The 23045-nt window shown below is 33.5% G+C and overlaps 1 protein-coding gene across 1 annotated transcript; it reads right to left on the reverse strand.

Annotated features, from left to right (window-relative positions):
• Positions 1-336: 336 nt before the first annotated feature.
• On the reverse strand, positions 337-16552 carry LOC143043549 (uncharacterized). The gene is made up of 13 exons (XM_076215809.1): positions 16261-16552; positions 14471-14723; positions 13567-13760; positions 12780-12887; positions 11977-12070; positions 10594-10643; positions 9756-9837; positions 9266-9351; positions 8399-8593; positions 7908-8000; positions 3259-3540; positions 1952-2037; positions 337-1097 (listed from the first exon to the last, which is right to left on the reverse strand). The coding sequence occupies exons 1-13, from the start codon at positions 16324-16326 to the stop codon at positions 695-697; spliced, it is 1992 nt and encodes a 663-aa protein (XP_076071924.1). The 5' UTR covers positions 16327-16552; the 3' UTR covers positions 337-694.
• Positions 16553-23045: the final 6493 nt, after the last annotated feature.

Genomic DNA, 23045 nt, shown 5'->3' on the forward strand with positions numbered 1-23045 from the left:
CTATTCTAGTCAATAAAGCTTAGAGTCGAGCGCACCTGCAATGTGCAGGAATTGGACTCATATTGAGTTTTAATAAGCATAAGCAGATGAAACAGCTAGCTAGTAGTTTGACTACTTAAATCACTAGAAAACCGATATCTCTAACAAAGAAAACACATAAAACACACCATAAAAATCTGTATCTCAAACTTGAGCAACACGAACCCCAACATAAACCAAGGATTATCAGATGTGCTCCAGGGTAAGCATATCCTTACATCATACTGAAATTTATATTATGTGTTGACAGAAATCAGGAAAAAGAAAACATAAATAATTGAACCCGCAATTTATTTAATTTTTCATGTTTTGTTAATTGTGATTGATAATCCTGTGTTCACATTAAATATTTAACATCCATGTTCAGGCTTGCTCTTTATCTCACCTTCAGTAAACCAGCATAAAAAATATAAATCAGTTGAAACGGAATTTTTGTTGCGCTATTTCCATGTAGAAGTCTAATTTTATTTAATCAACTTAAAATGCAGAAACGTTTAGAAGCCAATGCAATATGTTGAGGGGTTTCGCAAACCTTAACCCTGTTTATTATCATTCCCGAACGCTGTATCGTTAATTCTTTGAAATTTTCATTTGTCGTTTTTAAGAAAGAAAGGTTTAATTTATAACTTTTAAATTTCTTGAATGCTTGTTGTTTTTATGTGTCTACTGATTGCTTGGTTTCTTCTGGCGTGTCTACTGATTGGCTGTTGTTTCCTTCTGTATCATTTTGAGCGACTAGTGACAGTCTTTGCTTTATATCTGGAAGAAAATTCATAAGGTTTGCCATTTTAGGAAAGCCTTTTTGTAAAGTAGATTTAAGATCCTTAGCAACTTTTTCTTCAACGGGTATGTCTTCTTCTACGGGTCTAGCTGCTTTTGTTAAAACTTTGAGGAGATCTTTCATTTCCGTTTTCTTCTTTTTCATTAAATGTCTTCTGCTCATGACCATTCTTATCTTCCGGTCGATTCGTCCTATTTCGGTATTCTCCAAATCAACTTCAGCTCTCATAAAATCCCGTAATTTTTCCTTGTGCAACTTTTGAGCTGAAATCAGTTCCCTAAAAAAATACATTCAGAAATTTATGTAACTTATATTTTAATCGATTTGTTGACTTTTTTTTCATGTGTAAAATATTTTTAAAGAACATTTACACGAGTGGTGTAAGAACGAACTTTTGATAACAAAATCCATACATATATGGATGTAAACAAACCCTTAGACCTCAATACAACATAAAATTAGCTCAAATAAATTAGATGTGAGCAATTACAAACCACTGTACGACATTCAACGATGAGAATAACACATCCCGTATAGCCGGTTATATAAGGCTAAAACATTAAAAATACGAAACAATTTCATTAAGAAAACTAACGGCCAAATTTATAGGAAAACAATTAACGAAAAACAAATATAACAGACATGAACCAATAACAACTACTGAATTACACGCTGAATGTTGCAGTGTTAAATATGTTTGTGAACGCTCAACCCTCCCTTAACCTGGAACTGTCGTGTTACAGCACAACTTAAGAATAAACTATAAGAACTAGTTGAAGAAACCGTCTAACAAAAACACACGAACCGGACGTCAATCATGTAATACATACGTGTTGAGCGAAATATGTACTGTACTTTAAGAGATTGCATTTGTGATGTATGTGTTTCATCCGTTGTACAACTATGCAAACGTGCAGGAATTTTAAGGTTTTAACTCTCAGGCAAAGTTTGCCTTATATGGATTTGGCCATTAGTATCATATCCTTTTTTATCATATCGTTTCCAAATTATTCGGTTATAGATATATCCTTGACTTTCAAATATTTGGCCTTGAGCGTTCCTGATGAAGGTAAATACAGAATTTTTGGATGAATGCTTTTTTTGTGTCGTTTTTCTTTATTTTATACAAACCCAAAATCAATTTCACCATCTCCGTCTTTGTCCATCTTCTTTATCAAAAGGTTCAGAGATGGTTCTGACATTGGTATTTTCACTTGCTATTTAAAAGAAGAAAAAAAAAGATTATATAAATTTCAGTACTAAATGGAAGTTACAATATAGACCTCAATTGACGTAGCATACATCCATGGACATACAGAAAAATATAAAAGTAAAAAACAAATTGTTCCATTTCAGATTGCAAACTATTTTCTTGGTGCTTTCTCATTGACACCTATGTTATTTTTAAATAAGAAACAAAAAATTTCATCTTACCAAATGTTGTCAACGGAATTTATAATTTTACAAAAAATCTAAAATTTCAAACACATCAAACGAGTAGAAAACAACTTTCATATTTCTAAACTTGGAACGAAGAGATATGAGACAACCATATAAATGTAAAACAAAAGAGGACGCAAATAAAAACATTACACTTTTAACACTTTTAACACTTTTAAGAAGATTAAGAAGAAAGAATAAGAATCAATTTATTTATACAGAACTGCTGCCCCATTCAGAGATATCTTAGTCAATTTCATGTTGTTGGGGGTTTTTTTTTTGGGGGGGGGGTTCGGGGGGGGGGGTCGGGTTATTTTATCTTTCCTAGTGTGTGAATTATTTTGTTTGTATGTTCAATCGTCTTATCATTTATGTTTCATGGTATTGTCTGACTTTGTATTGCACTTCTTTTAACCTAGGCTCCTTTCTTTGTCAATCTCCTAGCCAAGGGAATAATGAAAACTCGTTGCAGAAAATAATTGAAATCTAACATTTTGATACTATTTGTAATCTTAAATCTGACGATGACTTTCAATCGTAAATGAGTAGCTCGCCTCTAATCCATCTTTCATAAAATCTGAGTGACGAAGAACTTTCAATGTTATATTTATATAGTTTGTAAGATATTCCCTTCTAATCTATCTTTGAAAAAATCTTACTAAGAGATTTCAAATGTATAATTATACAGCTTGTAAGATACTCATCTCTAACCCACATTTGATTAAATCTGATGGTGGAATTTTCAATGGTATATTTATACAGCTTGTAAGTTACTCGCCTCTTATCCTTCTTTGAATAAATCTTACCAAGATATTTCAATGGTATACACATACCGTCTGTAAGATACTCATCTCTAACCCACATTTAATTAAATCTGATGATGACATTTTTAATGGTATATTTATACAGTTTGTAAGATACTAACCTCTTATCCTTATTTGAATAAATCTAACTAAGAAATTTGAATAATTTATTTATACAGTCTGTAAGATACTCACCTCTAATCCATCTTTGAATTCTTGTTTATCAAGAGATCCACTTTTATCTGTGTCTAATATAGTGAACATGTCTAAAAGACGAAAGTTTTGAAGTCTGGCATATTCAAATAAGACAAGTAATGGGTCTTCGTCAATAAGATCCTTTTCATCTTCGTTTACATCAGTTTGTGAAATTCCTTCGCGATTCGTATCCCAAACATATCCATAGATGGCTTTAAACGAATCTCGTCTTTTTTTCATTTCATTGTATAATTTTTCAAATGTATCCATAACACACTGGTCCTGCAATTAAAAATAAAAATTGGAGATATAAAAAAGTAATACTTCAAAGGTTATTTGATTGATTGATGTATTGGTGTTTAGCACCACTATTATTCTATTTCCTCGTGGTCAATTTCTATTGGTGGACAAGCCAGAGTACTACAACGGAGCTATATTGTGAGTGTATTTTGGGACTGCTCGTTGTTTCGGGATCTGTACGTATCCGGGATCGTACTTATTCGTTATGAAAACTGCCAATCCTAAGAGTAGGGTCAAGTGCACCCGCTCCGTACCAAACTCCCCGGAATTTCCATCTCCAATCCGCATACGGGTCCGCACACTACTCTACACTCTCGGAAACGATCACTGTACGGAGTTTAAACTCACAACAACATCAGTGTTGACTGGCAAGTGTAACAGTATTTGGACTACTTTTTTCTCTTGACTTATACCACTAAGCCACCAAGTTATTTGTTGAAGCTTTGTAAAATTAAAATAACACTTTAAACATATGCGTTCAAAGTACTCCACAGCATTTATTTCCTAGCAAACGCTTAAACACAAAATATTAAAAACCCAATAATGTTTAAGGTGATACATAACAGAACGAAAGAAAATTATAGAAAATATTCTGGTTTGAAAAAAAAATAGAAAAAAAATATATATAGATAGGAAACAAAATTGATCAGGAGTTGTCTCCCATAGACCTAGAACTATAAAGATTTATGTAATTTCTCCAGGTCACAGTAGCACCCATAACAACTATGTTTTGTCAATAACTTGGTTTATATCAGGTTAGTTAGTGTAAATGTGTATTCATGTGGTTTTTTGTTCAAATGTACTTTAATCATTCTAATCATTTTCTGTGCTTTATTTTGTAATTCATTTGATTGTATAGCTCAAATTTGGGGCACCATGATTGGTTAATAAAATTATCTATCTAACACTACAGGGAGATAACTCTGTAATAATCAGCTGAATGTTTTAATCACTTTCTATTAAGGAAATATACTAAGCTTCTAAATGATCAAAACTATAGTGTTTGTCAAATTGCTATATATTCAAAGAAAATTTTCCTATAAAGTGTGTGATTTAAGGTTTTTGATTGTTTTATATTTTTGCCAAAAGGTCGATAATTTATGAAAAATAACGTGCCAAATTAATATATAAGTCTTAAGAGCTATATAACCTACGGAGAACCTCAGCTATTGTTATTTAAAGGAGAGTTTATGAAAGGTTTGTTAAAAATCGAGTCAGTGCCGGATCTAGTCACAAGTGTAAAGAAGATTCGAGGCGTTATAGCTCTTCAATCTAAAAATGAAATCCACGATCAACCTTTTTACAACTCTATAAAGTTACTAAATGCCTAACGTTTATTCATACCAAAGACAAAGAATGATTAAAAATGAAATATTTGTATTGTGCTCCTTGAGTTCCTATATTTTACTAGACTAATCAAAGTCTCACGACAACAAGACCGGAAGAAGGAAGTAGAGTTATGTGTTCTGCGCAGATCCGGAAATTAAAAAACACGACACAAAAAAAATTGAACGATTTTGAGTTCATTAGTACAATGAAAAATTCGGGAAATTTTCCCGATTTTTTTTTTTTTTTTTTTTTTTTTATTGAATTTTCTACTGTTATAGGGGACTTCGTCCCCATATAAAGGGCAATAACTCCTTAAGGGAAAAAAAAGTGTAATGTTGTGACAATTGTATTTAGTGATAATCAAAGAAACCACAGTTAAAAGAAAATAAGAGACTCGGAACTCTGTGTAGTGGGATGCGACCGTAATAATGGTGCCATTATTTGGGCCAAAAACATACTATTTTTTATTATTATTATTTAAGGAAGCGTAAGCTCCGGATTCGCTTTGCCCTAAATCTCCCTCTGTGTAACTGATATCAGTAAAAATAAAAATAGATTCAAAGTTCTTTTTTGCTCACATTATAATATGTATACGGTTTAACCTAACAAATTAAAGGTCATGCAGTGTGTAAAGTAAGTTCATGATTATCTTAAACCATTTGATCTGCTTAAAGTCTCAAGAAGGTGTTAAGAAGTTCATGGTATAAAGGTCAAACGTCAGATTAACGACATTTAAATCTGATCAATGTTGATCAAAATACTTTTTGTAATAATACAAAATAACAGATCATTTATTGAAATCAACCTAGCTGTATCAATGATATAGAAAACTGTCATCAGGTTAATTTTTTCATCACATTTTATTAAGTTGTATTGAACATTATTATCATACTTGACTTTTTATACTACTGTATGCAATGTATATGTTTGCATTTTGTTTGATTTTGATTAGTTATATAGCTAACTGTGTAACCCTCTTGGGGGTCCTAACCAAGGACAAAAAGAAAGTTTCTAACTACATGTCCCCATTCAAATGCATTGATCGTCCAAAAATAGGGGGTTCCAACCCGCAGCCCAACCCCCCAACCCCCTTTGGATCCGCCACTGAGAATAATGCCGTTTTTAAACTCTCATGGAAAAACAAATGTGACAAATCTTTATTCTAAAAGATATAACGCTGTGTATTATTTTATAAACTGGAATGTTGAGCCAGATATAGTCTGTTTCCCGGCCGTTATTGAAATTCTTGTTTATATTTGTATATATATTCCGAAGGCAACTGTGTATGTTACGAAGGGGACCAACCTAAGTCAGATATATCATAGATGTATCATAAATGTATGTAAATAAGTATCGCACATTGCAAGATGTAGGTTTAACTAGTGTAACCGGAGAGCATGATTTTTCTTACAAAACAGCTCGTGTCCTCCGGGAATCGAGGAAGCGCTCTAACCGACTGAGCTAAATAAGATCAGCCATTCATGGCTGACTTATATCTACTTTAATTACATTAAGCGTATGTTTCATTATAATACGTTAATTTGGTTGGTTTAAAGAAACCTCGCGTCATTCTGAAATTAACCTTCATTTCAAAATGAAAATGTAACATCTATGATGACACGAGCTCCCGCAATAAAGTGCACAGGTAAATAAAAGAAAAACTTGAAGGAAATTATGTTTTCCTAATCCTAGCAAAAACATGTTATTGTAAGTGTTGATTGCTTGTTTTAGTAATTTTATTTTATTGCAAAAGCGTTGACCGTGGGCACATTTTTAGAATGAAGCGTTTCCGCAGTTCAAACAATATGTACTTCGGTCAACGCTTTTATACCCCGATAAATGTCTTTTCTTACTGCATTAATGTAACACAATTTAACATAGAAACCTCTGGTGAAAAGAACAGAGAACTCTGGGTTTTTTTCAGAAATCACTGCCAAACATCCAAACATGCTGTACTATCCACACTAATCTGAGTCCACACTTGAAAGACAAATACTATAATAGCTTTTGCGTTGAATTATTAAGACTTTTTTTTATTGTGTGACACTAAGTGTTCCGAGAGCGGAGGAAGCATTTCAATAACATATTTAAACAATAATAGGTCCCCAAACAGACTTTAACAATGCAAAAATCAGCAATACGAACCCTCGACATGAAAATGTCAAAGAATTCAAGAGAAATTAACGGCCTTGTTTACAACAATAGAAAATACAACAAGAATATGTCCAAAGTACACGGATGCCCCACTCGCACTATACTTTTCCATGTTCCATGGACCGTGAAATCGGGTAATTATCTAATTTGGCATTAAAATTAGAAAGATCATATCATAAGCAACAAGTGTAATAAGTTTCAAGTTGATTGCACTTCAGCTTCATCAAAAACTAACTTGACCAAAAACTTTAACCTGGACGGACGAACGGAGCTACATACCAAAAAACATAATGCCCCTCTACTATCGTAGGTGGGGCATAATAACAAAAATGACAAACATGAATGGTCGACAATGTTTCTAAGCGTCCAATGGAAGTATTCCTGTCAGTTCCTGTTATTTTCTATTTGTCTAACTTACGCTTATTCGTCACAACTCGGCCAATAGACCACTTTCGAGTTCATCCGTCACCGGAAAAAACTCGTCAATTATACGCGCCTTTATGACGTCATTTACCAGATAGAGGGGGTCGCCTGTATCCCTGCACTATTTACGTTCATCAAGCGTCTTGGTGATCGTCATTGTGCAGGATAAACTAGAAATAATGGTTGTTCTGTAGGTACTTAATGACAATTCCCTAATGACATCAATGCTGATTGTCAATTTTGAGAATTCAATTTGTCGTATAATTCGTACAATATAGAATTATAGTTTTCCAACCACTCGCTCAACATTGGAATGGAAGTGACGACGCCCCTAAACGCACAAATGACGTTCACTAAAACCAGAGTTTTTGACGGAAATGCATCGAACTCGAAAGTTGTCTATTCCGTAGCGGACTCACCCGAGGATTACCGATTGAACTCACCCCAAGATCTAAGAGTTGTATTCCTGATATAGATTGATCTATACATTCCAGTAATTCCGTTGCACTGACGGGATACATTTGATTTTTTCCAAGCTAAAATATTCAAACAAATAACATAATTGAAGTGCATTATTTTGATAAAGATTTTTCATTTTTTTTATTTTGATCAATGAAATATTTTTCAAGTTGAAATTAGAAATAAAATAAAATAGTTTTTAGTCTGTAAAAGTTTATCTTTATTTTATTTCAATAAACAAATGTATTCTATTTAAGGATATGCGTCAATTAGACTGTAAACAAACTTTACTAGGCGTCGCTATAAATCAACAATGAGCTGATCAGTTTATCTATAAACAGGAGAAACTATCTTGTCCTGATTTGGTCAAGTTTCTTATTATTTCTTCTTTTAGAAAAGAGCTAAAACTTTTAACTTTAAAACATTAATTTACAAACATAACAAGTAGAAACAAGCAAATAAAAGAGAAACTTACCCTCAAAATTTTCAGAGTTGAATTTTTCTCAATTCCTTTTATAAGACATTTTGCGCATGCGTCTGTAAGTCGGTTACAACTCATATCTAGTTCAATAAGTGCTGTATTCATTGTTAGGGCGTAACTAATAGTTGCTGCCCCTGTTAGGTGGAAGCCGTTCCAAGAAATGTCAAGTTTTTCCAGATGGCGATTTTTCTATATGTGATAAAAGAATCAATAAGACGTGTATTAAACAATGTTAAAAAATAGCATTGAAAGTGCACTCTTCGATACAAGTTAGAGATTTAATATCGAACCAGTTTTGCATTGTTCGTAATTGATGAAGATATGTTCTATCGATATGAAAGTAGGAAATTTGGTATGATTGCCGAAGAGACAACTATGAACTAAACTCAAAATGACGTGTGTGTAAGCATGGTCACCATGGATCTACTGTCAAGCTTATTATGGACAATCAAAACATTTCAAACATAACATTAGAATGAGTAGGCAAAAACAAAATCTCAACACGTTTAAGGAATCGTTTTGTTTGTATTTTGAAACTCAGCAAATAGAACAAGTGTGGAATTTGACAAAATGATGTTTAATGTTCTACCCTGTTGATATTGTGGGTTTCTTTTTCTCTGATTTATTTAGACGAGAATAGAGAATTGAAACCGGAAATGTGCCAAGGAGATAACAAACTTATCGAAGAGCAAAAAAGCAGACACACAGCCATTGTTTTCTTCAAAATTACAATGGAACAGTTCCCATGTCATGTGACATTTTTACCAAGGCTTTCGTACATACACGTACAAATTTCACAGTTTTGGAAAAAAGTTCAATGAAATCACACTATTATCTATATATATTTGTTTGTAAACAAACCTGTAAAGCTCTACCAATAGCCGTGGCTCCACGGAGTCGTAAGTGATTCCAACTTAAATCGAGAACTTTAAGGAAGTCATTGACAGCTGTAAATAAAACAGATAACATAAGGGATTAGAATATATCAAACATAACTAAAATGCAAGTAAAAAAAATCCAAGCAAGGACCGAAGTTTCTACATTTGTCAATCGTAAAACTTCGGGAATGTTCGGAAAGCAACGAGTCTGCTTCGAATGTTGAAAAAATGGTCATCCATTGAGACATGGTACGATCGTCGTAAATTGGACATAGTATTAAAGGAGAAAAACGATAGTGTGATATATTAATATTTCGGTGGTACACAAAACTAAGAAAAGGCTCATACACAATCCCATAAAGATATTTTCCAAATGATATTTGATACTGAAATAGGGATTCTTTATAACTTAACACTTCACTGCTATTAGGATTACGGCCTTCAACAATGTGCAAAGCGTTTAGCTATTATACCTAATCCTTCTGCAAATATTTCGCCTCCTCTTTCATGAAATTTATTGTGTTTCAGATGAAGTTCTCTAAGGGCATGGTTCTCCTGAAAAAATAAAAAAAAATAACACAAAAATGTAAAGATAAAGCGATTAACTAAGATTTGATATTGTCAGTGTATGTGGAAAAAAAAAAGTTCATTCATTTGGTGTATCCGAAACTCTTTTTTTGGATTTGCTTACACCAGGAACATTCAAACATTAAATTAAAAAAACATTAATTACATTTTATAAGATAATATTCATGACCAAACAGGGTCTTTTAACGAATATCCAGTAAAAAGATTTGTTTTGAATAAGATATTGTCTACTAGAATCTATCTTTGATTTGTGTTTAGATTGCGTCTTCAGCATTGTGTTCATATTTTTAATGCATTTATAAAAAAATATATATATTTACAGAGAGGAAAACTGTTTTAAACGTGTGCGTCAACAATGTTTTCTATGTAAATAAATCAAAATCCAATTTATAAATATTACGTGTATTATTTCACGTACACTTTAAAATTATGTAAACAAAACAGAAACTTGATTACTTATTAATCCTCATTCAATATAAAAATATAACTTAACTATGAAAGGCAGTATTCAAGACTGTGAACAATAAACAAAAAACAAATCAAAACGACGAACTTAAGTGTAAGGGGCGGATCCAGCAATTTTTAAAAGCAGGGTTCCAACCATATTATCCAATTCAAAGGCATTGATTGTCAAAAGGGGTACCACCTTAATCATTCTCCCAACAACCACCACTACCGTTTTGATAACTTCTGTGCAGCTACTTATTTTCCAACCATACTTACATCTAACATTTCTTTGAAATGAATAGCATCGCCCTCCGTCAAGTTGTTACCTGTAAAAGAGTGTTAACATATAAGCGACTAGTGTTACCTAAACCTCTCACTTGTATGACAGTCGTATAAATTCCATTATACTGACAACGATGTGTGAACAAAACAAACATACAAAATAGGTAAAAGCGTCAAAAATAGGGGTACATCAGCCAATATCGTGTTATAATCTTAATCAATATAAAACAAACAAAATGTAATACAAACAAAATGTCAGAAATGTGTGCAATGTAACTATTTTTGTATACAATTAAAAATGAGGTTTTTACTACAATGAACATGAACAGACAAAAGTTGAGATGCAGATCCACAGAAAAGGTTTAATTGTTTATTCTATTTTACTTGTTCATGTTTCGCATTGTATTTGGTCAATACAATTTTTCTCGAGATATTTAAAAAGATATTTGAAAATTGTTGTGCTGATAAAATATTAAACTTATTATTTCAAGCCTGTAATTATTTCATTTAATAGGTGTCGGCTTCTTCTCATACTGCTCGTTAATCATTAGATACATTGATTATATAGTTGTACCAGTTTCATTGTCTTGTGAAAATGTTAAAAGCAGTTTAAGACTGAAGACAAACATCATAAATTGTGATTCCGGAGAAGAAATTAATTAAAGACTACCAATGATCTCCCTTTAGTGCCTTTTCATTTTTATGAATAAACTAGAACACACTCGCAACATCGTGGATCCGTGACATGAGTACGCATTATTTATAGACTGTTTTTTAAACCACTTGCACTTTTTGTTTTAGTATTTCAGTGCTTACTGTTATATTTTAAAATAAGTAGTATAAAAATTATGAAAAGCATTTTAACTCTCTCATATATTCCTTATGCAAATCAAGATAGTACGCTCAGCATTCAGTAGCTATGTCCCTGTATCGACATTTTTTTCTTATAATGTTGGGTTTCCGTCGAATAAACATTTACTTCATGTATCTTTACATTTGTGTTAGAAATTTTAAACCATGTTGTCTGTAATATTTAGGATCATTTAGTGGTGAGCGTATTACACATATTATTATGATGCGGCCAGCCGAATAAACTTAAAACAATTTGTGATGCTTTGAAATTGTGTCTACCTAAAAAAAAAGTGTTTTCTGTTTTACTTAGAACTACCCCAAAAACCTTCTGATATTTCATGTTTAGTATTGTTAAGTAGTTTTGATCGAAAATTTCAGGTAACTATAGGTGACTCTGCAGATGTAATAATTCTAGCCATTTTCAAAAGAGGGTTTCCAACCATATGTCCCCATTCAAAAGCTATGATCGTCAAAAAGGGGGTTCCAACCCCGAACCCCCTCCCTGTGTGCAGATTTTCTACTCACCTGACAAATCTAACTTTCTCAGGTAATTATTATTCTTTAACGCTTCACATATAGCTTCTGCGCCTTGTTTTCCAATATTGTTTTCTGTAATACTCTGGAACAAAGATAGAATGCTCAAACGTTTCCTCGTTTTAAGTGTTGAACTTCGAGGCTTTTTATTGCTGATTATGCGGTATGAATTTTGGTCGTTGTTGAAGGACGTACGGTGATCTATATGTGTTGAGTTCTATGTCATTTGGTCTATGTGTCATTGACATTTATACCACATCTTCGTATGTTTATGCTCTCTGTGAAAACCCTTTTAGCCAAAGAAAACTTGAGAAACAAAATTGATTAAAATATAGAACAAAAGGGGACAGATCTCTCTAACGCATGTGGGTACAACAACTTGTATGCATTACATAAGAATAAAAAGTTTTCTGACTTCTTTCCACTTACTAATTTTATCAGGTATGGGTTCCTGTCCCCTTACTTATTCTATCAGGTATGTGTTCATGACCACTTACTAATGCTATCAGGTATGTGATCCTCACACTTACTAATGCTATCAGGTATGTGTTCCTGCCACTTACTAATGCTATCAGGTATGTGTTCCTGCCACTTACTAATGCTATCAGGTATGTGTTCCTGCCACTTACTAATGCTATCAGGTATGTGTTCCTGCCACTTACTAATTCTATCAGGTATGTGTTCTTGTCACTTACTAATGCTATCAGGTATGTGTTCCTGCCACTTACTAATGCTATCAGGTATGTGTTCCTGCCACTTACTAATTCTATCAGGTATGTGTTCTTGTCACTTACTAATTCTATCAGGTATGTGTTCCTGTCCACGACATCAGCAATATACATAGCACCACTACTTCCTAAGTCATTCCCGTCAAATGTCAGCTTTTCTACTTCACTGTCTCGCTGAAATGATTGATTGATTAATTGATGTATTGGCAGTATGGTTGATTAAATACACCACAATACATTTTATACGACTACCATACACCACAATAATTTGTATACGGAAACAACGCTATAGTTATAGTTTGGTGCTACAATCATGAATCCATCGCGTCCCACAAGAAAGTTGTTTTTTTCGGAATAGAAGTTAGTTATGGATATATAACTTGATAAATTGGTTGATCTATTGATTGATTGATTTATTTATTGATTGATTTTCAAATATGTTGGTCTCGAGCATCACTTAAGAGACGTTATTTGTCGAAATAAGCATGTGGTGCAGTTAAACTGAAACCGTTAATGTTATCTCAACTCTCTATATATATATATATATTAAAATACTTCTAGCTTGCTGTTCGGTGTGAACCAAGGGTGTTGAAGACCGTACCAAGACCTATAATGTTTTACTTTTATATATTGTTATTTGGATGGAGAGTTGTCTCATTGGCACTCATACATCATCCCCCTCTATCTATCGTATTATTAATAAAAATTTCGGTCGGGATTGTGTTCCAGTTACCAGAATGCATTTCCAAGTGGTTTTGCTTTCTGAAAGTTACATAATAAAGATATATTAATATATGGAAGTTTACAACGACCTTGACTGGCCATACAGACCCACACGGTCGGAACTACTTACACATAGAGCTATTGCACAAGCCTTTGTATCTTTTGGTTTCATCGTCACTCCGATAACTCGGATTTCATCTGTGTCCAATGCTTTATAAAACATCTGCATCGGCGTGATCTTTAATGTCCTACACGCCTCTTTGTAAAGTTTTTGAGACATCTTCTCTTTTGGTCGTTGACTCATAAAATATAACTCAAGTTCATCTAAATATAAAATTAAAACAAGTGTGTTTTTGAGTAACAGTAAGTATGTATATAGTAAATACATGTACTTCTATATAAATCCTTGGTAAAGTTATTGTACACTGAACTAATTCTCTATATACATGAAGTTTCAAGAAAGAAAATTAAAAAGACAAAATTAAAAAATTATGTTTTAATACTGATGAGTGACTGACTTACGGTTTTAACTTCAGAAGGTTGTAACTTAATTGGACGTACACTGTATGAACCCAAGGGACTCGGGGGAAACATTGAACTTGTCATACATTTTCCTTTTCTTTCTTGACTCGAAAGATGAATTGTTTAAAACCCAATTTAGGATGTTCGTACCACTGCTTGGAAATAACAAGCTTTATAAAAGAATAGTATAATAAATTGATACTATAAAACGGTTCTAAAAAAGCCAAAAAAGTAACAGATACGTGTCCTAGTTTTTGAAATATAATCAATTATTCTCTCTAGATGGTTTCATACATTTAGCATTGACAACTATTTTCTTTCAAAAATTATGACAAAAATAAGATTTTATAAGATTTTCAAAGATTGCTTTTCTGACTACATGTAATAAAACCACGAAAAGTAAGGAGAGTCTAGCAGGTCAAATATTTATTGACACTATGTGGATAAAACTAGAGGATTCCGAATATCTGACAAAAAGTCAAAAACAATAGTAGCGGTCATCCTTTACTTACCTTCTTCATCTGAAAAATCAGAGTCGTCTAAATTGCACAGCCTTATTTCTTTAACTTCTCTTTCTTCTTTTTTCGGTACATCGAACAAGTTACTTTCCTCGACTTCGTCTCGGACGAGCTGAACCATGTCGTGTTTCTTTGGTCGAAGTATTTTACTTGACTGGGATGTTTTTGTTGCAGGAACATTGAGTCTGTATTGTGCTGCGAGTACTCCAGGTTTAGTTTTCTTTAAGTTTCGTTCTCGAACGGATTTCTTAAAAAAAAAAAAAAAAATCATCTCATGTTCTTATGTCATTTGAAAGAAGTTAATAATCAATAGATATAAGAAGTTATGGAATGGGTGCTAATGAGACAACTCTCCATCCAAGTCACAATTTGTAAGAGTTAACTATTATAGGCCAAAGTACGGTCTTCAACACGGAAACTTTGCTCACACTGAACAGCAAGCTAAGAAGGCCCCAAAAATGACATGTGTAAAACCATATAAATGTGAAAACCAACAATGTTATCTATATAAAAACGACTCGGAAACGAGAAACGCGTATGTACCACATTAACAAACAACAACTACTGAACATCAAATTCCTGACTCAGAATAGACCAGCATAGGTGCAAACAAATGTAGTGGGTTTAAACGTTTAAATAGGTACCAACCTTCGCCCTTATCTGAAACAATGGTGTAAAATCACAACACAAAACAGACACACTATAAAATATCAATTGAAATGGTTTAACTCAATCAAAAGACTCATTAAAACACAAGTGACCATACACTAAACGGATATATTAAGTCACTACTCGTAATGGATACTTATTTGGACACATTTCTTAAGCTTATGAAGGAAAACTGATAAAGTATGATAGCAATATCAATAATAGTACCAATATTTCTGTATCGTAAACAATCAGAAGGCTATCTAATGTAAATAAACGTACGACGAGTTAAGCAGCTTGTAATTTTATGTGTTTGATAAATTAAGTCCTATATAATTCTTTTGTTATAGGAGTTATTTCCCTTATGCAAATTATAATTTTGATCTTTTTTGTCGTAAATTGTACATAATAGAGAGAAACTGTACCAAAATATCAACAGCAGAACAGGAAAAAAGTAAGTAAAACGGTGGTCATATAACTATAACTAGTAAAACATTTCAACCTGCTGCATTTGTTTGCACCTGTCCTTAGTCAGGAACCTGATGTTCGGTTGTTGTCGTGGTTCATACGTGTTTTGATTTCTCGTTTTTTATATAGATTAAACCGTCTTTTTTATTGTTTAACTGGTTTTACACTAGTCATTTTCTGTGTGAGCCAAGGCTCCATGTTGAAGACCGTGCTTTGATCTATAATGGTTAATTTTTACAAATTGTGACTTTAATTGAGAGTAATCTCATCGGCACTCATACCACATCTTCTAACATATCTATATAACAAAGAAATGTAATTTCTAGGTAAGCATTGGAGATTATCGATGGAGTTTACAAAATTATCGGTAAACACATACAGAATAGAGAATTACAAGGTGTCAGTATATTAAGAAATATATATTAAGGAAAAAATGGCCTAAAAATAATCAAAATGATATGCCAGATCGCATTCACAGTGTCATTTGGTCTCTTGTGGAGAGTTATCTCGTTGGCAATCATACCAAATCTTCTTTTTTATACATGTATGTATATGCTTATTTTTATTTTGCTACAGAACTAAAAACTCTATTCAAAGATAGTGACCGAGAGAAAAAAAGGCGGCCATATTTATTAGCTGAGTTAATTAGGATTCACAGTATCACTTACTTCAAAAAGACGTCCATGGTTATCGGCTCCTAGGCTGATACCGGGTGATGCACGTCGACTTATCATCTTTAAAATCTTGAGGTTTGTCGAGTATTGTAAAATATCGTCTATGATAAATAAAACTCCATTTTAAAAATTCTGTACGTCAAAATGGAAAATTCTGTACGTCACTTCATAAAAACACCAATGTTTTAAGTTTGTAACCTTAAATGTGATCTTTTAATCGTTGTGTGTTAATCTCCAGTAGTTTAACTTTGTATATTAGCCAAGAACAATGGAACCGATTAATTGAGGCGCATGTTGAAAGGATTAATAGAGAGATTATAAAATTTAAATGCACCTAAATATTTTCTTTCATCATGATGTTTCTCCATTTCTACAGCTTAGTTCAGACTAAAGTCACCCTATGCACCAAAGTCCGTGTTTTATTCTCGGTTCTGTCCCCCTATTGTAATTCAATAACAACGTGCATACTCTTAGGCAACAACCATTTTCTTATCTGGGGGGGGGGGGGCCTGGGATTTTTATTATGTTCATAATTTTTTTTTCAGAACCTTCCTCCGATAAAAAAAATTTTTTCTTATGAGAAGGAAAGCAAAATTTTTTTTCCTATAATGTGGAACAGAAATACCTTTTTTTTTCTCTAAACCATAAAATTTACATAAAATTCATTTTAATTTTTTAATTGATGTAAAATGTAAAGTGCATGGCTCTGTCTATATCCTGGCATTGGCTGTTGTCTCTGTCGTTTTTTTTAGCCCACTTTCTACATTATGATATTCTCTGAGTCCGTCATACAGGTACCACAGTCCTTGAATCTTAATACTGCAATTGAAGTGGCCACCATTGCCATATGTAATGGGAAAGAGTGAGTAGCTCCAAATTATAAACATCCACTGTTTCCAACTATGATAATTGACATTCCATTGAAAAAAGAGGTATAAAGAATGATACAGAATGATACTACCGGTATACAAGTCTGTGTCCTACACAATCAGGGCTACTTTAAAAGACTGCTTTAATATGATACCATATCTTTCCCTGTTATAAAATGACCATATCATGTTTATAATAGTTGCAGTTTTAAGTATGTCTTAATGTAGTAGCATACATGCGGGAGATTTGGAATGCTTTTAAATATTTCTGGATCAAACACTATTACAGGAAAATACAAAAAGTAATAAGGTATAAATAGAAATTCAGCGTAATCTGTAGACTGGACAGATGTTTATAATCTGCTGTTTCACTGTCTCAACTGTTGTTATTTTCACTATTCTCAAATTCAGCAGTGCAAAATTTTTTTCAAGCAGGTGACAGCATAATTTTTTTTTTTTAGCTACAGTGCAAAACATAATATTTTTTTCGTTCAGTTAGGCCATCAAAATATTTTTTTCAAAAAATTCCCCCCCCCCCCCCAGATAAGAAAATGGTTGTTGCCTTATAGTGTATTTTGTAAATTTTCACGTCTATATTCTTGTGTAATTGTACTGTAGAACTAGCTAAGGGTTTTCTGCCGAGATACAGCATCGAAGAGATTGAATACATGATACACAAGTAACAGAAAGCTGCACTTCTTTGATTGTACCACTCTCAGCGAAACGACAAGGGCCATACAATTAGGGTATGAGAAGACAAGTAAGGATGGAGACCACGTCGTATAACAGATAAAAGCACATTAACTTCTATCAAATATGGTACTTTTCTTGGGGTAAACGTATACTTTATATCAGAAATACAGGATTAAACGGAAATGATCGCAATGCTACGATTAACACATCGTGTGCACGATATTGTTATGTGATGTTCTGTCTGCAGTTGTGTGTAGTGTAGGAGTAATTATACATGTATATAACACCCTTGTGACATGTACATGAAAAAGAAATTTGTATAATACAGGACTGTTGGCATTACTTAGCGGTTGTGTGATATTGATTGTTTATATTATTATCATAAAGTTTATACCAATGTAAATTATTATGCAACTGATTGAAATGATTCTACATTGTAACCTGAGACCGATTTGTATGTTTAACATTTCATTTTAATGTTTCTTCTTGATTAAGGGTTGTAAGACACTGAGTGAAGCGGTGTTTGTTTTCGGGACAACCACCTAATATCAACTTAAGGATGACTGTACTTGGGTGAGGTTTTGGAATTTGTGTCAAATGTTCGGACTCCTTGGTGTTTGTCCATACAATACAATGTAAAATATTTTGCCCCATAACACCCATTTTTTTTTCATGTAAGACTTAATAGCTCATGAAAGGTCATTAACCAAAATTTTAGAAGATTCTTGATTTTCTTTCGTTTGTTTTCGGATCCAATAATACCAAATATAAGGTAAAAGTCCGAGTCAGACTTTTCCCGCCATATTTTAAATCTCAAATATCTCCAAAAGGAGGTCCATGACTTATCAATATTTTTAGCTTATTTTTATCCTTAATTGATGTTCTACCAGCTTATAGTATCAATTTTAACTTCTTGATTTATTAATTTTCACCTAGCCTCACCTAAGTACATCATTAAATTAAATCAATTTATTGCTTTCGACATCAGACAGCTATGATCGTTGTTGAAGGCCATACGGTGACCTATAAATGTTAATTGCTGTGTCATTTTGGTCTCTTGTGGAGAGATTTCTCATTGGCAATTATACCACATCTTCTTTTATATAAAAACAAGAAATAGCCAATCGAAGTATCAAACTTCAATAAGTATGTATTAGTTAAAACCGTTGAACGTGTCATACTGCAAATAAAACGCGGGAGCAAGTTTCAAATGTATTGCCTCATCAAAATGTAATGGATCAATACTGTAATACAGTAATGAAGCCATACCACTCTTTAACAGAACATCCACTGACGTGGTACCAGTAGAGTTTCAGAATAACAACTTATCTCTCTCCGTATTATTAGGCCAAGGTTTCTTTGTTTTATAATACATGTATTTAAGCTATATGCCATATTAAACATATTATTTATGACACTGACAATCGATTATGTTTTAAAATGTTAATTCTAACACATAAAAATCAGTCAAGAAAATAAAGTATGCTGCCTGTATAAGGGTGTGGATTGGGGTTACAGGGTAGAGAATAATGGACAAAAAATTTATATAATAGAGACAAATGGACAAAACAAAGAATACAGAATAATGAGGTGTTAAAATATTATCAAAAGAGAATAATGCGCAAAAGTATAAAGAATAGAGAATGATGCGCAAATTTTAAAGTATAAATAATTGAGCATAATGCGCAAAAATATAAAGAATAATGCACAACAGTATAAAGAATACTCATTATAGAGAAAAATGGCAATACAATTAAGAATACATAAATGAAGCACCGCACTGATCCAGACCCTCTTGTGTATTATGAACCGTAACATGTTTTGCAAACTATTTTTATTATGTTCAAACTTATTTTATCCCAAAACTCTTTGAATTCAATGTTAGAAGTCCTGGTGATACCAGTTGCAAGAACAAATTTCTTCTTACGTAGATGCCTTCATTTTCCAGTCTCGATATAACTTTCCTCTCCTCATAAAAGTCGATTCCACATTGCACACCTGCCCTATAAAATGTATTGCCAAAACTCCTTCTGATGATATGCCGGAATTATTTGGATATCAGTGGAATATGGATATCAGTGGAATATGTTTACCAAATATTAATTACAAGTAATCAAAAGCAGTATATATAGTGCAACGGTCAAGGATAGACTATCATAGACTATCCTTAAAACGTATCATAACATAATTAGCTTTTTCAGTATTATTATTTTATTTTTAATCATGAGAATCTGAAATAAATGTTGACACTGAATGTCAAAGTACGGAACAAAGATAATACCACACAATTGGTAAATAGCAATGTCACAGTATTGAACAATATAATACAAAAGTACCGAACGAAGAAAATGTCACCGTACTGAACAAATACAATGTCACTGTATTGTTACAGTACCAAACAAAGACAATGTCATGGTACCAAACAAAGACAATGTCATAGCACTGAACAACAGCAATGTCACGGTACCGTTACAGTATCGAGCAAAGACAATGTCATCGCACTGAACAACGGCAATGTCACGGTACCGTCACAGTACCGAACAAAGACAATGTCATCGCACTTAACAACAACAACGTCACGGTATCGTCACAGTACCGAACAAAGACAATTTCATCGCACTGAACAACGGCAATGTCATGGTACCGGCACAGGACCGAACAAAGACAATGCCAAGGTATCGTCATTGCACTGAACAAAGAGACAATGTCACCACAATGAACAAAGACAATGTCATAGCACTGAACAAAGACAATTTCATCGCACTGAACAGAGACAATGTTACCTCACTCAACATAGACAATGTCATCGCACCGAAAAAGACAATGTCATCGCACTGAACAGAGACAATGTCACCACACTGAACAGAGACAATGTCATCGCACTGAACAGAGACAATGTCATCGCACTGAACAGAGACAATGTCATGGCATTGAACAAAGACAATGTCATCGCACTGAACAGAGACAATGTCATCTCACTGAACAAAGACAATGTCATCACACTGAACAACATTTGTCGTCGCACTGAACAGAGAAAATGTCATCTCACTGAACAAAGACAATGGCATCGCACTGAACAACCTTTGTCGTCGCCATACATGTGAACCTCCCGACGGGAGTACAAAACTCCCGTTTTCAGGAGTCCCCTCCCGTCCTCCCGTCGAAGAGAAAAAACTCCCGTGCAGAAAAAATTTCATGAATGAAAATTTTCAGTCGCCATTTTTACTATTTTGTTTACAAAATTTATCATTGAGATCGTAAAAACCCGAGATTTTTTAAGTCGTAAAAACACGAGGTTTATCGAACGTATCCGGTGTAACCTGATTACGCAACATGTGGAGATTTTAATCCTTGCTAAAGGCTAATTAACAGTGATAATAGTTTGATTGAACAATCATAAGGTGTTGGATTATCAATTACTCTATGTGGCTTCTGTTTATGGCACACGCCAAGGATGATTAAAGGTAAATACCGATAAATACCGGCACTGATAGAAAATGGAATGTTGTTGTCTAAACATTTATCGGAAGTTTTTTGATGCCGAGAAAAACATTTATTGTATATGAAAATACTGGAAAAAGGAATGGTTTCAGCTCAATGTGAGCTATTTGCTACACAAGCTGACTGAAAAATTATATAAGCAAAATGATTATTTTGTACACCATAATGTGTTCAAAATGCCAAAACGACAGTTATCTCCGTCTTCAAAGACTCCAGTTTCAAAACAACAGAAATATTTGACAAAGTTCAACAATGCCTGGAAAGCTGACTTCAAATGGTGCCAACTACTGGCATACTGCACCACTTGCAAAGTAGATTTCAAGATCTGTTATGGGGGCCGTAATGATATTACCAGACAGTGAGACCCCTTCTCACAAGCAGAAGCATGGATCCATTTCAACAACTCCATCTGTAGCATCTATGTTCACCAACAGCAACAACATTGACATCATATTAGTGCTTTTAACCATGCATACCCATTGTTATTGTTTGTTAATTTATTATTTATTTATTATGAAATAAATGTATAGCATATATCTCTCTTATATTTCAAGCCAATGCCAATGAAAAACAAATAAAAAAGATCATCATCAGCAATCAACAATGTAAAACAAAAGAAAAAAAGATTCTTCTCAATTATTCCTTAATATCTGCAGACTTTACCTAATGCCATTTACAAGGAAAATTGAAGAAAAAAACACAAAAAACACAAAAAAGACAGATTTTTACATCATATGGTTAGTTTTACGTTGAAAAATATGTCGATAAAAAACCTCCTGATCTGAGGTCCAAACTCCTGACCAAAATTTCCAAATCTCCTGATCTGAATTTTACAGTCCATCACATGTATGCGTCGCACTGAACAGAGACAATGTCATCGCACTGAACAGACAATGTCATCGCACTAAACAAAGACAATGTCATCGCACTGAACAGAAACAATGTCATCGCACTGAAAGACAATGTCATCTCACTGAACAAAGACAACGTCATCGCACTGAACAACATTTGTCGTCGCACTGAACAGAGACCAAGTCATCTCACTGAGCAAAGACAATGTCATCGCACTGAACAACATTTATCGTCGCACTGAAAAAAGACAATGGCATCGCACTGAACAGACAATGTCATCGCACTAAACAAAGACAATGTCATCGCACTAAACAAAGACAATGTCATTGCACTGAACAGAAACAATGTCATCGCACTGAAAGACAATGTCGTCGCACTGACGAAAGAACATGTCACAGTATATAATGAACAAAGATAATATCATTGTCCTTAACAAAACCAATTTCACAGTACCGAACAATGACAATGTGACCGCACTGAGTTAAGATAATGTGACGGCAGTGAACAAAAGATAATGTAAAAACATAAAAAAAAAATACTAAACTCCGAGGAAAATTGAAAAAAGGTCCCTAGCTCATCAGATGGCAAAATTAAAAGTTCAAACACATCAAACGAATGGATAACAACTGTGATATTCCTGACATGGTACGGGCATTTTTATGTAGAAAATGGTGGATTAAACTTGGTTTTAAAGCTAGCTAAACCTCACACTTGTATGACCGTCGTATCAAATGCATACTTTTTACAACATGATGGGTGCTACTTGTGGCACAGAACCTGCTCATTCTTCCGTAACACCCCATGTTTAACCAGGGTTTTGGGTTGATTCATGTTGCTAAATCTTAATTTTTTGTTGACAAAGAA

Source organism: Mytilus galloprovincialis, chromosome 8 (assembly GCF_965363235.1).
Source record: "Mytilus galloprovincialis chromosome 8, xbMytGall1.hap1.1, whole genome shotgun sequence".
Lineage (NCBI taxonomy): Eukaryota > Metazoa > Mollusca > Bivalvia > Mytilida > Mytilidae > Mytilus > Mytilus galloprovincialis.

Coding starts and splice junctions, on each gene's coding strand:
- LOC143043549 (XM_076215809.1), bottom strand. CDS start 16,326: ATGATAAGTCGACGTGCATCACCCGGTATCAGCCTAGGAGCCGATAAC. Junction 10,644..11,976: donor GAGAAAGTTAGATTTGTCAG/GTGAGTAGAAAA, acceptor ACTCTTTTACAG/GTAACAACTTGACGGAGGGC. Junction 8,594..9,265: donor CTATTGGTAGAGCTTTACAG/GTTTGTTTACAA, acceptor TATCACATATAG/AAAAATCGCCATCTGGAAAA.